Source organism: Carettochelys insculpta, chromosome 10, assembly GCF_033958435.1.
Source record: "Carettochelys insculpta isolate YL-2023 chromosome 10, ASM3395843v1, whole genome shotgun sequence".
NCBI classification, from domain to species: domain Eukaryota; kingdom Metazoa; phylum Chordata; order Testudines; family Carettochelyidae; genus Carettochelys; species Carettochelys insculpta.
In genome coordinates, this window is record NC_134146.1 from 20,007,542 (window position 1) to 20,024,106 (window position 16,565).

Genomic DNA, 16,565 nt, shown 5'->3' on the forward strand with positions numbered 1-16,565 from the left:
TGATGTGTGTAGAGAATTCAGTCAAGTCACCAAGTGCATCTAGAGTATGATTTCTGTTCTGTATATTTGGTTTGCTAGGAGTCCACTGTTTAAATATTCTGCCTTATCCTTTGAACAAAGACTAAGTAAGGGTCTGTGCACAGACTGCCTCCTTCTGGCATTCCTTGTCTGCAGACTAGACAATGCACTTTCTCCTTCCCAGCCTTCTCTGCCTCCTTTGAACAGAAGTATGAGGGGTTGTGGGGACGGAGGGGGAAGGCAGAGATACAGAAAGAAAGCAGCAGAGAGGCAGTTAATTGTTCTTGACATGTATTCAGGAGGCACCATATATCCTTTCTCCCATGCATATGCAGAAGGGGCAGTGACAGTATAGCCCGTAGTTTATTGTAATGAGAGCATCTTTTCATTTCATGATAAATAACTACTCTTCCATAGAAATTTGGTATGAAGAAGACATATCAGATCACAGTTATAATTCATTACCCTGTAATTGCAGGATTTTCCCCAATGCTCTATGTTTTAGTAGTTAAGTGGCATATGATATTAAATGCCCTTGTAATATAGGAAGAGGAATTATGCTGTAGAAATGTCTAAATTATGTAAGACTAGCCAAGAAACAAGAAAATGTACTACATTGTGGAGAAGGGGGACTGTATAGCCTAGTCAGAGCAATCACTAATGTGATTTTGTATTCTCACTGTACAAATTAGGTACTGGACAACCTCTAGAGAAATGTCTCATTTATATTCTGAAATACTTTTTTGTAATATTCTCTTAGGGGCACTCAGCAGAAATTATTGCGTTGTCATTTAATACCACAGGAGATAGGATCATCACTGGCTCCTTTGACCACACAGTTGCAGTGTGGGATGTTGGCACTGGCAGGTACTAAAGCATTCGTAAGGTGATTTTGTATTGTGTGTTTAAATGATATGTTAAAGGGGCACTTTCAAATTCTAGATTTTCCAACTGTGGTTTTGGGTGCACCTGACCTCATCTTTATTTTGTTTCTCCTGCGACCTGTGGTCTTCGGAACAACCAGGGTACTGAACTATGCAAGAAACTTGCTCTTCCAAATGCTTTCGTGCACAAGAGGCTTATATTTTTAAAACTCAGCTTGCTCAGAAGAATTAAGTCATGCAGGCAGAGTGAAAGGGCTCTGTGTTTGTTGTTAATAAATCATCCAAATAGGAAAATGTAATCAGCGTGGAAGCACTTGGTTTGGAAAATTGCTACATTTTATAGAAGCAAGAGACAGTTTTTTTTAAAAAAGAAAGGTGTTTTAGGGTATGTTAAATTATGGGTAGTCAATTTTGCCAGTTTCTCCTTAATAAAGATACAGAGTGATTTTCTTTTCACACTAGTTTTATACCAGTATAAGTGTATTGAATTTCAAGGTCAGTTAAGTGAGAGGGGAATTTAGGCCTCTAACTACAAAGTTCAAGATTTTAAGATTATCATGCCTGTAAAAAGGGCCACTTCTTCATTTAATAATGGTTGAAGTGTTTGTTTGATTTGTTTATGAAAGACAGAATAGTGGCTAGTTAGTATTGTTCTCAGAGGTCTTCTTGTTTTTTGAGCTGAGGACTCCGTATAGTACAATTATAAATCTGTTGTCCAAATTACTGATGAAGGTGCCTTGTTCTTAAGGTAAAAAACTCCATCACATTTTCATTGGAGGTTTCTTTCTCCATGAAGGGTGAATGCATACAATACATGGGATGACTTGAAATAACAAACAAGATGGTGAAGACCACAAATGCCATTTCATCTCTTTCGAAGAAAAAATAATCTGTGTATACGAGATCAGTTAAGGCCCGATCCTGTAAAGTGTTGAGCACCTTCTGATCTCAATAGTAAGAGCTGGGATTCAGTCCTCAAGCTTAGAGGCACTTAACACCTTACTAGATTGGGCTCTTCGACAGTAATGTTAATATCTTTAGTTTTCTTGCACTTCTTGTTTGATCCTGCAGTGAAGTCCGTCTTAGGTATTTTAATGTTGCATTCTTTTTCTGCAGAAATGATTGAAATGTTACAGATTCAGCCTTGTGACTTCACTTCAGGATCAAATATCAGGAGATGGACTGTGAAGGAGGAAGGTCTGGTTTAAACACCAATAGTTCTGGTAATTAGCAGTGTAGAAAGAATTAAAAAATATTGAAGTTAAATGCTCAAAAATTTTCCCCAGGATATGTGTCACTTGTGAGCTTATTGACTGCTGTCATGTCTCTGAAACACATGCAGTCCTCTGTCTGTATCAGAGTAATTATTAATATTGTATTAATCTTAGTGGGATAACATCAGCAGAAAGCGGCTGTAGAAATGGAGTTGAATTTGCTAAGTAAAACTGTTAAGTGACTGATACGTAACATGTTAGGTTAGTGTTAACTGAGGAAACATTCACTAGTGTGTGTAGTAGATTTGACTTTTTTTCCCATGACTGCTGTAAGCACTGCAGGGTGACATGATCACACATGGTTCAGAGATGGCAGCAAGAGTTAGCAGTGTTCACTAGAGCTTGTTGTGTTGTGTTATTATTATTATTATTAGTAGTAGTAGTAGTAGTAGATGATGTCTATTATTTCAATTTCTAGGGTTGCAGCCACTAGAGGGCAATATAGTCATGCCCTCCTGTTTAGTTCTTGGTATTTTATATGTTAAATGGCAGTTATCCATGTGTGTGCTATTAAAGGGGGCCGGCACACACATTTAGAATACTGTTAGAGCTGAGCTAATAATTCTCTGTGAATAATGAACTCACCCAGTTTTACATTTTTTGTGGTAGAGGAATGTCGATAAATAGATCACATTTTCCTCAAAGCTATTTTATTTCAATATGCTCTGGATTTTTTATGTGGTTTCATTTTTATTGTTGGGATGATTATGAACAACGTGTTCTATTTAATACTTGATATCCTCAATTTCAGTTGTGCTGGCTAGTTGTGATTGGTCTGACTATTGCGTGGCATTGTTTCTGCTAACTGACTGGATGGGCATATTTTCTTCTCCTGAAGAAAGTCTGCAGACGTTTAGCATGTTGAATTCTTAAGGGAGACATAGCAGATAAACAGGTTTTAGGAAATTTTAGAAAATGTTAAATCTTTAATTTTGGTCCCCATAGCTCTTTTCCATGGGAATATTCCTAGAAAAAAAATCAAAATGCTAATTTAATTATATTTTCTCTCATCATAGTCACATATATATCTATTTGTGTGAATTGTCCAAATCAGAGTGGGTTGAAAAATGTCAAATGTTTTCTGTGGGAAATTTCAAAACTTTCTTGGGTTTTACAATTTTCCCATAAATATTTTTCATATTTCTGATAAACTGAAACCAAAATAAAATGACGATGTTGATCAAAATTGTTTTTCAAAAACAGGCACTGAAATTTTGTTATAAAAAATATTACCAAAATTTAAAAGTTTTACTGAAAAACGTGTGTGTGTGTGTGTGTGTGTGTGAAAAATATGAGCCCATTTTTCATCAACAAGAGTTTCAGTTAAAAAAATTTCAACCAGCTAGACTACAGGTCAGCAACCTTTCCAAAGCAGAGTGCTGAAATTTGGCCTTTTGATGTCGATGTATGGTCAGAGTGCCAGTGATACTTTCTGAGGTCACTAATAGTCCTACTTACAACATCTTCATTAATAAATAAATTTAAGATGCAGGGCTTTACTGTTTAGATGGTGGTTAGTAGCATTAGCTGATCTTCTGTTAATCCACAGGTGGCATTGTTTCGAGCAAGTGGAAGGAGGACCAGGACTGAGGTCCCTCCTCATGTGAAGATGAAAATTGGCTTGTGTGTCACTCTTGGAAAGCATGCTGGGGGTTGCTGACCCCTGAACTAGACCTACCTGAGAATGGTGCAGTCAGAAACTTGTCTGGCCTATATAAACTGTCTGCAGTTTGAGTTTAGTGAGGGACTATGAAATCATTATGCAACAGCTATATTAATATTCAATGTCCTGTCATACAAAATATACCATTTCTGGTATGAATACTTGAAAATCCAAACTTAAAATTAACTCTCTGTGAGTACAAAGTGGGCTACATCATGAATAAGCTTAACCATATATACATTTAAATGAATTTTTTCATGATATTTCTCCAATTCTGATTATGTAGATTTTTTGTAATTGAATTGATGACAAATTACCATTTATGTGAAATATGTTCAATGTTCTGCTATTTATGCATCCAGTATATTGATGTATTACATATCCATCCCATTTGTGTACGTATACAGAAGTTTGCAGCAACAATCAGTCCTCAGTATTTATTTATTGTAAAAAGGTCAACATAATCACAACAAACCAGGAAACACACAATTAGGAAATAGAGTAATCTGTTAAAGAGACACCAATATAATAGGTTTCTTTTGTTACAGTAAGCCAGCTTGGATTCAGTTACTTGTAAGATTTGCTTTTGTGAACCTTTCATTTAGTGCATACAATAATAGAGGCCTCTCTATTTTTTGTCTAATCATTTTAAAAAAACGACTATTCTGAATTACTTAGATTAATTTTGTTGCTTGTCTGGTCATTAACGTGATTAGCTGTTATTTCTGTTGCTGTTTTTCATTAACAATAATGTGATATATTTCCTAATCAACAGGCCCTCTAATATATTTAGCAATAAATGTGTCCCAGGCTCAGTGCTTTATAGCCCCTATTAGTCTAGAATGGGCATTGATGACTAATTATTCAGCTCAGTTCAGCAACACTATCTGAAGAGTTTAATAGATAACTAGCACTGCCACTTTTCTATATTTGATTAAATAGTGAAGGCTGCACTTAGCATGTTCTGGGTCACTATAATGGTTGTGCTTTTAATTACAAGAGTCCAGACAGAGTGGAGTCCCCACTAGTATTTGGACTGTGTTATATAGAATCTGATCTTTCACTCATTACACTGGTAAAAATAACAATAATTTAAATGGGAGTTCTGTGCACAGTCAGTTGGGTCCAGAGTTGTGGTGCACATTTAGGTGTTAGACTGGCTTTTGGTTTCTGTAGATTTTTGTTTCCTTCTTTGGAAATGATATCTGCAGAAAATTATATTTATTTTGTTAATTAAAAGCAGTGCTTTTTTTAAAAAAAAAAAAAAAAGTGGTGGAACTCAAGCCTCAAACTGCCCCCTGCGTGGGGCCCAAGCCACCTCCCCCCCAGGTGGCTTAACTGTGCTCTGCATGGGGCCTTAGCTGCTGCCCGGTGAGGCCCAAACCATTCCCTGTACGGGGCCTGAGCCTACCCCAGGTGGCTTAACTGCCCCCCTCACAGGGCCCAACCCACCCCCAGGTGGCTCAGCTGCCCTGCATGTGAGGCCCAGGCTGCCTTTCCTCCCTTGCGTGTGGGCCTGATCCAGCTACCCCCTCCTGCGTGCACGGTGCCCAACCTGGCTGCCCCCCTCCCATGTGCACAGGGCCCAAGCTGGCTGCCTGCCCCCCCATGCACTTGGCCTGAGCTGGCCCTGCTTCTCTCCTCCTCCCAGCTTGGAGTGCCTAAGCCACCAGGGCTGGTGGCGGCATCCCAGAGGGGCAGAGGCAGATGGCAGGCACGGAGCCACAAATGGCTCCTTCAAGATCTCCATGTTCCTGCTGCCTTTTAAAAATGGTGTTGTCGGGAAAAAATGGTGATGGAACAGTGGAACGCTGGAAGAGATCCCTGATCAAAAGGGTGACTCTGAAAGTGGCAGTGATATATTTACATGATTACATTATGTTCCTTTACAATACTGTATATTTTGAACATTACAGCTGTTTAATCAAACATTTTTAAACAAAGAAATCTATCCCATTTTATCAAGGAGATTCCCTTAACTCTTGATGTGACCTTTCTTCTGAAGCACACTTATTGAACCAGAGCATATTATAGAGTGACATAAGCTGTGAAACCTAATGGCATCTAATGGTGATGGAACATAGAGTCTTTTACCAATAGGTCACCGGATGGAATCCAGCCCTGATTACAAGTGACCACAAATTGAAACTATGATGTAATCCTTTGTGAAATGAGGATCTTGGTTATACTTGAATTTATAACAGACACATCCATTTCAGTAAAAATCTCCTTTATTCAGCAGAGAAACTTCTGGATTATTCAGAGTTTGAAATCTTTTATTTTGTCCCCAGTTATCAAATAATTAAATATATTCTTAACTTTCATGTATTTCCTTAAGTCCTATTGACTTTAATGGAGCTTAACCAAGTGCTTAAAGTTAAGCATATGTTTTAGTTCTTTGTTGAATTGGGATGTTACAAAGCTACTTCATTCAAGATCATTAATGAGACATGTTTGTAGGGCAGTGAGGAGAAACTTACTCTATTTCTATCCGGGTTCCACTTGCACCATGGATGAATAGAAGATTTCAGAGTCTGCTAATAGTTTACTAGCCCTAAATTCTTTTCAAAGCTTTTTTAAAGGTGAAAATAGTAAAAATGGGATTTCTTTCCATGGTAGTCCTAGCCACTGCTGGTAGAAGAGAATGGAAATGGGTGCTGAAGTGCTACTGGAATGCTGAACCAGCCTCACTCTGTTTTAGACACTGTCAGCCAAACCATACTTACCTAACACCAGAAGTTTCAATTATTGTCGTGGTTGAGGCAGAAAGGATTTGACCCATTAACTATATTATTATTCTAACTTACTTATAAATATATAACCTTTATATCTATCTCAGTTTGATGTACATGCACAAATAAGACTTTTAATTCTCTTTATGTAGGAAATTGCATATGTTAATAGGTCATCGGGCAGAGATTAGTAGTGCACAATTCAACTGGGATTGCTCTCTGATTGTTACTGGATCGATGGACAAAACATGCATGGTAAGATAAATGGATGTCTACAAAAACCTTCTGTATAGTCTGTCGCTATTCGTGTTCAGCAACAAATAATTCACTCTCAGATTTCATTCAGGACACAATGAATTCCTGTACACTCTGTTACGGCTGAAGAAAATGTCTGTAACTGACTCAGAAGACATTGTATAATAAACTGACTGCTGGTTTGTAGCTGTCACCCAGTATAGCTAAACTGGAAGGCAGGGCTTGGGCCTTCATGACAGCTAATCTCCTATAATTTGTTTGATAAAGAAAAAAACAAACAAACCAAAGAAAAAAAAAGGATTGTCTTGTAGCTCAGGCCCCAGACTGTTACTTAGGAGAACTGTTTTTTGCTTGTGGCTCCAAATTCCTTGCTGACTTTGTGCAAGTCACTAAGGCACAGTTTTCAAACACGGCATCTAGTAATGAGTCTCTGATTTTTTTTTTTTTTTTGGTGCCAAATTTTAGAAATCAGTGGCCTGACTTTCAGAAGGGATGAGTAGCCACAACTCTAAAGCCACGTTGCTCTTAAAACTAAGTGTGCCACAGTTCTCTGGCTGTAAAATGGGAAAAAGGCTGCATCATTTCTTAAAGGTGCACATAATTCAGGGGCAGCTACGACTAGGAAAAGTAGCAGTCATGTTGATAATCAAGAGGGAGGCACAGAAGACAACGTGGAGGTATGTGGATTCTTGATAGAACCTCAAAATGTGATCTGAGTGTCAAACCACCTGCTTCTTTTGTGGTTGGGAAACTTGTACACTGACGCAAGTTGAAGGAAATTCCACAAGACAACCTCATAGAGCTTTCTTGTCCCTGTGGATTTTTAGTGAGGGTTGATGGTTTGCTCCACACTGATCACAACTAAAATGAACAGAGATTTTAGTATTGTCTGTATAAAACAGAAATACAAAAATAGCTAGGGAAGTATTATCAAAAGCCTACCATTCCTTCTGACTGCTTTAAGCCTTCCTGCCTGGGGTGGGGAGCATGTGAGCTAGGTGCAGAAGTGAACTAATTTGGTTAGTCACTTGCCAGACCCTGCACGTTGCGTTCAACAGATTGCACGTTCGCTACCTTGATAATAAAACTGTCTCTTGACAAGCTGTAAGCAGATACAGATTTTCTCTCTCTCTTGAAGGCTTCATAGCCAAGTGATAGCATTTTAGATTAAAATTGTTTTCCCCCACATTTAGATTCTCTTTCTCATTCTTTTCCACCAGTTTTTTGGAATTCTTTTCAGTGAACTTTTACTGAAGCTTACTGACTGGTCATTGGTGTAAGAATGCACTCTTTGCAAATGAAACAACATTATTTAATTAGTACATATTCAGTAAAGATTTGACTCTGGATAGTGAAATATATCTGTTTGTACACAGGAACCTACTTATTGATTTCAGTAGAGAATTCTGCGTAAGCTATATCATATTCACCTAATACAAATGAAACAAACTTTTTTTCAGACATGCAATATTTCCACTGCACTACACTGGGTAAGCAAATACAGTCTCTTTCCACTGGCTTAAATCCAGGGGAATAATGCAATAACACATTTATTAAAGTATTTCTTTGGTTATGCACTAAATCTGCACATGGATATTCTAGTGTCACAATACTGGTTTGACTTGCGCATCCACAAACTCAATTCAAAATAAATAGTAAGATTGCTTATAGTTTCCTGTAATTACTTGGATAGGGTTTTATTTATTGCTTTTTATCCACATGCAGCTGTGGAATGCTGTGACCGGGACACGTTTGGCAACTTTAACAGGTCATGATGATGAAGTATTAGATGTGTGTTTTGATTACACTGGCCAGCGTATTGCAACTTCCTCAGCTGATGGTAGGTGAACTGATTGGGGCTAGCACTGTGTTTTCATGTAATATAAGGGCAGCTGAGTGAGTGTTGGAGTAGCCTTTAGGTCTCTGGCTGAACCTAGGAGCAGAGGAGTGCAGTGACAGCATAAAAATTGCGTTGCCGTATCTCTCTGATTCTCTGCTGGGTGGAGCTTGGCCAAACCAGAATGTCTCGGTTGGAATTCTGGATCAAGATGTTTTTAAGGCAAATAGATTTCTCCCATAGTTAAAATTCTTAAATTTTTCAGACTTTCATCTGTGCCAAGATGCTTTGTCCAATTAATTTCAAGCTTTCTGGGGAAATAAATACTCTTGTGGTTGAAAGTGCATGAGAGTCTGCAGAAAGAAAATAGCATTTGGATGAAGATAGACATAGAATGGCTCAAATTTGGGCTTGCATAGAAAGTTAGAGGCTTAAAAATGAAACAATGGCTTCTTAATATGAAGTGAAAATGCATATGAATGATGGGGAGAAGTAAACAATTTAGTTTCATGACTGTATTCATGTATTAGCTAATTTGATAATAAAATTGTCTCTGCTTAGTTTTAAATAGCCACATATTTTCTCTCTTTTAGGGTGTGTATGCAGATTGTAGCATTTCAGGTGTTCTGAATAGTTCTTATTTCTGATGAGTCAAAGAGTTTGCTATATTCCAGCGCCCTTGCTATTATTGGATGTTTATTCATTATATGGGTGTTCTACATCTTCCTCCGCAGCATTTAGTATCAGCCACTGTCAGGGATAGGATATCAGAGCACTGGTTTGGGTAGTTCTGATGTTAGGAAGTAAAATATAATTTATGACAAACACTTTGTGATGGTGAGTCATACAGAAGCCCTATCACTTGGAACACTTTATAGATTGGACAAAACACTAACAAACATGCAGTATTTGATTACACAAAGGTGAAAAGGGTATATACAAATTGTGGTTATATAGTCAGAGGTGAGACAGTGGATGCGATTAAAACATCAACAATTTTTCAACCATGTAACAGATATTTCCTGACCTACTCCACGTATAAGGGAGAGCTGTGGTGATTTCAGCTATCACCATGCACTTAAATGTTGGGAGATGATGACTGTTTACAGGTAACCACTGCATGGACCCTATTCTGAGAACATGCATGTAAGTTGGTGGATTTCCTTGTGTGGGAGAAGTTATTCACGCTTGTGTTTGAAGAATCAGGCCTTAACTTAGTTATTCCTAAAACAGGACTTTATTCTACTTTTGCTGAAGTCAGTGGCAAAACTTACATTGACTTCAGTGGGTCCAGGTTGAGCTTCTTCCTGCCAATGAATGTAAACACTGTATATATGTATATAGACTCAAGCAAAACAGTTACAAGTGGCCTTTCTTCTATTAAGGATCAGCAAGAGTTTACAATGCTGAAACAAAAAAATGCATTGCAAAGCTGGAAGGTCATGGAGGTGAAATTTCTAAGGTGAGTTTTGTGATTTATGCCTGTTCTTTTTATTTCTGCATGACATCATACTTACCAGCAATTGATATATGTCACTGGCATAAGTTTCAAAATTAAATGTAAGCATGGATTTTTATAGCCTGTTAGTGAGTGCTTACTTAGGATGCTGTTTTCTAAGTCTTTCCTGCTCCCTCTTGGGTTGGAAAGCATGGCTCAGACAACCTGCTTACGTGTGTCTGCCAATGGAGGGGTTTTTCAATCCCTCCTTATTCTGTTTTATTCCTCTGTGCAGATGGGGTTGGTAAATACAGGATCCCATGTCTTGAAGGAGAAACATACTCTAAATTTTTGAAGTGCCTAAGCCCCGTTTTCCAAAGAATGTACACACTTAGGATGCAATGCTGCTTTGAAATTCAGATGTCTGAGTCAATTTTGTGAGCCTTCACTCTATTTTTAAACCACGTAGTTACTTTTGAAATTTTACCCTAAATGCAAATATTCTTATTTAATTATTGCAATTCTTCCTGCTTGTTCTTCAAATAGATCACTGTTTCATGATTTATGTGAGCACTCCAGGTAGTATGCAGACCCATGACACGTGAATTATTTGGTGATTTCCTGGCTTGAAGTACTAATATTTAGGAGCTAGTCTAGTTCCTGGAAGGGGAAAAGTGGGGAAGAAGTCTTGCTCTTTGTAGTCTGGTGGGCCTGTCCACCAGCATGGAGACAATACAATCAACCACACCCAACTTTATTTTTAAGCTTTGGAACAGGTGCTTTTATTCTTCTCTTACACACAGAAATATGGACATGTAACAAAACTGATAGTCCTGACCTGGAACACTGCTGGAGTCCTTTACTATCTACTACCTCAACGTTCACAACCCTCCCATATTGTCAAGGTGGCCACAGGACTTCCCTGTTCTGTTATGCAGGGAAGTGGTTCTATCTCCTCACCCTGTATCTCAGACAGACCTAGATCCTAGTATATATCTTCCATCTGGGAACTGGAGCCAACCATTAGCTGCTGCTTGGCTGGATCAGCTGCCTTCCAATGGCTAGCTGCTGTGGTCCCTTTAAGGCAGAGCTTTCTGATGTCTTGCATTGTACAATCATAATGGGACAGACTGCTGTACTAGAATGCTTCCCAATATTCATGAGGTCTTGTGGCACCTTATAAACTAACAGATATTTTGGAGACCTGCGGGTGTTTACCCATGAAAGCTTATGCTCCAAAATATCTGTTAGTCTGTAAGGTGCCACAGGACTTCTCATTGTTCTTGAAGATGCACACTAACATGGCTACCTCTCTGATACTTGTCCCAACATTCATGTGATTGTTAAAAATCCTGCAGTGAGTGAAAGTTAGATTCTGAAAGGATGGCCTTAGCTTACCTACTATGTACTATACAATACTTTGTTCCCCTGGGATTAGAAAACGAAGGGTCAGTGGCAGGGCATTCTCCATCAAGGTACTTAATCTTGTGAACCAGAATTTGCCTTTAGGGCAAACTGAAAGGCTGCTTTGACTTTGTATCACACAGAAGGATAATTTGGGGAGTCTGTTGTTTTGTAGGATCATTTTTGGGGAGGGAAGAGGCAGCATATGTTGAGCAGTGTTATCCATCAATAATTCACAATTAGGTTGTGTGATGACATTTCAAATTGTGTAATAAATGCAGTGATGGTTAGAAGATGTGTCGTAAACTTTATATGAGGAGTTAAAGATGTATGCAAACCTACAATGTATGAAATGTGCTTCATGTGAGGTAACTGGCCTTTAATGTGAGTTAACTATTACAGGGAATTATTGTACATGAAGCATTCTCAAATATACATACAGTACAGTGAAAGCTGTAGCTTGTGCATAATGTGCATATAATGTCAGAGCAATTAGTATTTTGGGGTGTAACTATCCAAAGTCCTGATTCTGTAATTGTCTTTGTGTGAGTGAACCTTGCTACAGGTACACACAGTGTGAGGCAAGGATCTGCCTGTAGATCCAATTGCTGTGCCTTTTGGGGTATTACTGATCAGGGTCCTGATTCTGTGGATGGACTTTGCAATTACAGGTACACATGGCCTGTGGCAAGGGTTTACCTTTATTGATCCAGTTGCAGGATTGTGCCTTAATTTTATGTCAGAAATTGGACTCTGGTTTTGATTTGCTAACCACCTGACTCATGCTTTCTCTTCCAGTTACATAGGTTGGAATGATGACTAATGGCACTTTTCTTGTCATTGTTTTAAAGATCTGCTTCAATCCTCAAGGTAGTCGTATCCTAACAGCCAGCTCTGATAAAACAGCTCGACTTTGGGACCCTAATACAGGCCAGTGCATTCAAATATTAGAGGGACACACTGATGAGATTTTCTCATGTGCTTTCAACTACACAGGTGATATCATCATTACAGGTAACTAAAATGTCAAATCTGGGATTTTGAAAAAGATTTTTATATTTAATGTGTTTCTGCTTTGAAATTGAAAAAGGTACTTGGACCATTTCACACATTCTGAGAGCACGAATAACTCCCAATACATAGCCAAGGCAGAAAGAGAAATGCACTTGAGAACTGTGGCTCTGTTTCATGCTGTTATGATCAAATCTGAGTGTAGCCATGGATAGAGCTCTAGGCTAAACCCTGCCACCTTTTCCATGGGCATGTACTAAACACAAAAGAGCTGACTCAGTCCCTTTCCTACACTGCATGCAGTGAGGGGTTAGGGAGGTTGCAGAGAGTCTCTGTCATGGGACTGTACTGTCTGTGCATCTGGAGCTGGTTTCTGTGCAAGCTCATTCCACTTTAAAACAGAGGGAAATCTTAGGAAGGAATCAAGCATGAAAAGGGCTGTGTGTCTTGATGGAGGTCAGAGAAGTCACAAATCCCTTGACTTTCCACAATCTGTTACTTCTGCAAGGGCCAGCGTGGCTGACCTCAGCTGCTCAGGTGGTCCCCGGGACACCCACATTAGTGGTTGCTCTGGCTGTTCATGGTTCCTGGCAGAAGGTCCCTGGCTGGCTAGAGCAGCCATGGTCCTCAGCCACTGTCCACAGACATGAGGGGCCGGAGGGTTGCAGCCATTCAAAGCACCACACCTACAGAATGGCTCCATTACCTGTTTGCAGACAGACACAAGAAGTCAACTTGCACAGATCTACCTACAGGCTAGTTATTTAAGTATTAATTAAAAGGATGAGATATATGGTAAGGGCAAAAGTAATCCCTCGTAATATGTGTTTGTTACTAGGGAGCAAGGATAACACCTGTAGGATATGGCGCTGACTGAAGAAGTATGGCTCAGTTTGCTAGAAGCTTTGATCAGCATCACAAGAGTTGTCAAAAATCATCAGTCTTTCTGAACTCTGTCCTATTTCCCTCTGCCAGTTTTCAGTGTTGCTGAAGTTCCCTGGACTTTGACAGGTTTCACTCTTCTGACTGCCAAAGTCAGTGTTATTAGCACTAATACAGTAGTCTAGCTGCACATTTTGACTGGCCATGGTTTGTTTTTTCATATGACATTTGTAATAAAAATAGCATCATGATACGATTAAATGTGTAAAGGGCGTTATTTGCACATTTCCTGTGTTTCTATACTACTTTTGTATATAATAATGTTTGGCTAAAGTGCGAAATTGTATTAATTGTAGTGCAGTGATATACATCTTATATGTCATAGAGCTGGAAGGGACCTCAACTGGTCATCAGGTCCAGTTCCCTGCTCTGCAGGACCTATCGCCATCCCTGATTCTAACCTGCCCTCTCAAGGATTGAGCTCACAATCCTGGGTTTATAAGGCCAATGCTCTAACCATCAAGCTATTGTTCGTACTCAGATATTTTGGCGAAAACTGTGCATTAGTCATTGTGTATAATTTACATTGCTGTTACTAACTATGGAACATGCTGCATTTGAAAAAGACTTGTTTTTATTCACCTTTTCACCTGCAGGGTGGCTGCCTCTTCTTTCCTCATTATCTCCCAGAAAAGCTGCTTTTTCTAAGGGAGAAGAGAGGTAGCAGGGAGTATGACTTAGGTGGACAGTTCAGTCAGCCGGAACCGAATCTGTGAAGTGGTAAGAAGGGCAGAATCAAGTCACTAAAGAGATGGGGAATTATTGTGTCTGTGTGAGAGAGGGACAGAATCAAATGGAAGGGATTTTTGTGCATATTTGTGGACAGTTGGTATTTTCACTGAGCCATGACCATGTGTTCCCCTCCTATTCTACCAGGCAATAATGCAGGGAAACAGGATCCAGCAATATAATGATTCATCAGCTTTAAAGCAGTTGCAGCCCCAATGCACTTGTTCCTACTATCCAATAGAAGAGAGAAAGTGTGTGTGTGTGTGTGTGTGAGAGAGAGAGAGAGAGAGAGAGAGAGAGAGAGAGAGAGAGAGGGAGCAGTCTCCCAGCCAGCTGTACCAGAATCTTTGCCTCCCCCCAAGCTTCAGAACCCTAAATCAGCTGTAGCTCACCACAGCTGATTAGTAGCAGCACTATAATTTGCTGCTTCTGTGGATGACCTCTAAGCTCTCAAAAGAAATTGAGGGATCATGCACCAGGAATTAAAGCTCTAACTTTCCTCCACTTTCACTGGCTAACGTAACCAGTTTGTGAGGAACAGAGAGTGAGGAAAACCCCCTCTTCAACTTAGTTATTCTCATTTGGGGCCATCAGACCTTTTGTGGAGGAATCTGAGGAGCATCCCACTTACCCATCTTCCCTTTCTGTGCTGCTTTCCTCTGGCTTTCTAAATATTCTCCCAGTTTCTTCATCAGCTGGCGTGTGTGTGTGTAGGGTGGGGAATGCAACAGCCTCACAAATAGCAGATACGTCTTCCTATTAGTCATTTTTATTAGCCTGATAGACCAGATGGCTCATTTAACTATTTGTCCTGCTAAATGGTAACATCTTTACAGCTGTTATTTTCTAAGGGCTTATTGCTAATTATGCCAATGGCTGCAGGACATTAAAAACAGTGGCATTATGAGTTCACTGGTGGCGCCAAAGGCTTAGTATAGCCTCAGAATAGTGGCTCTGTCTTGAATTAAATCTCTTCCTACACTGGTTGTTTTCCTTCTAAGCTAGAGATGATTTTTATTTATTAAATGGGTTTCAGGCTCTGATCATATTCATGACCACTCTCCCTAACAATCTGAAAACTGGAATACATGATTCATGGAAACAGTCCTTCTCTGCAAGTTACACGACCCTGTACTAAGGTCCTATAGGATAAACAGGCAAAATGTAGCATTCTAGAAACAGATAAATCCTCACTGTAATAGGTTGATTGTAGGCAGATCATAAATATTCATATATTGAGACATAGTAAAATTGTTGGAACAAAGTCTGGACACCATTTATGTAGCAAGCAGGAGGGTTTACTACAAACAGTGCTGGTGGACTGCCACTTCGCCCATCAGGACTCAGGAAGCACTGCCAGACATAGATTACAATTGATTATATGCATTATTGATGGGTGGGGGAAACTATGACATGGGTGTCACCCACGTCTGGATAGGTTCTAGCAGCAAGAAGAAATGAGCACAATAAGTCACTAATTTAAAAAAGGTTACAGAGTATCTCCACCCATAGCTTATAGAACGTCTTCTCTCTAGTACAGGTGGTTTCCTCTACATGTTAAACAAAACAGATACACAATGACCGGTTCATGTCAAGATAGGATAGGGGATGTGGCGATGTCTCCACACTGTTGCATCTGGGGGTTTATCTAGGAGATTTAAAGCACAAATCATTAACAGCATACAGCACTAACAATTGGTTTCCACATGCAGGGCCTCTCCTTGGAATGTAGTTGCTGCAGCAGCTATTCCTCCCTTCAGACTTCAAGGCCCTTCCTGCCCTTCTCTGGGTATTGTGAGGGAGCTAAGGAAGAAGGGGGCCCAGCAAGGTATCTTTCCACTCATGCTAGCTGGGTTTCTATATTATAGGCCTACTCCAGACTTTAAGAATTGAATAGGGGGTCTTTAGCACAAACCATGGCCTGCCTGAGGAATTTTCACCCTGCAAAAATGTTTTCAGCTTTCAATAATGAAGCAAAGATTTTTGAGAAGACAATTGCTGATGTTAGCGCACTGTATTATGAAGAGCATGGCTTATCAGAAACTAACGATGCTGAACATAAAAAAGTCAGATCCTACATATTAGTGAAAATTATATTACAGTACCATGCAAATTTTAAGACTACCAAGCTGCATCTACACGTGCACGCTACTTCGAAGTAGCGGCAGTAACTTCGAAATAGCGCCCGTCACGTCTACACGTGTTGGGCGCTATTTCGAAGTTGAAATCGACGTTAGGCGGCGAGACGTCGAAGTCGCTAACCCCATGAGGGGATGGGAATAGCGCCCTACTTCGACATTCAACATCGAAGTAGGGACGTGTAGACGATCCGCGTCCCGCAACATCGAAATAGCGGGGTCCTCCATGGCGGCCATCAG

At 39.7% G+C, this 16,565-nt stretch overlaps 1 protein-coding gene across 1 annotated transcript in view; it reads left to right on the forward strand.

The window, feature by feature from the left end:
* The window catches only part of DAW1 (dynein assembly factor with WD repeats 1), a 35,740-nt gene extending 22,092 nt beyond the window's left edge, over positions 1 to 13,648 (forward strand). The window contains exons 8-13 of the mRNA XM_075004608.1: positions 779 to 885; positions 6,724 to 6,826; positions 8,552 to 8,666; positions 10,049 to 10,125; positions 12,357 to 12,519; positions 13,355 to 13,648. Coding sequence (XP_074860709.1) covers positions 779 to 885; positions 6,724 to 6,826; positions 8,552 to 8,666; positions 10,049 to 10,125; positions 12,357 to 12,519; positions 13,355 to 13,389 — 600 coding nt within the window. The 3' untranslated portion in view covers positions 13,390 to 13,648. The remainder of the gene's footprint in view (positions 1 to 778; positions 886 to 6,723; positions 6,827 to 8,551; positions 8,667 to 10,048; positions 10,126 to 12,356; positions 12,520 to 13,354) is intronic.
* Positions 13,649 to 16,565: the final 2,917 nt, after the last annotated feature.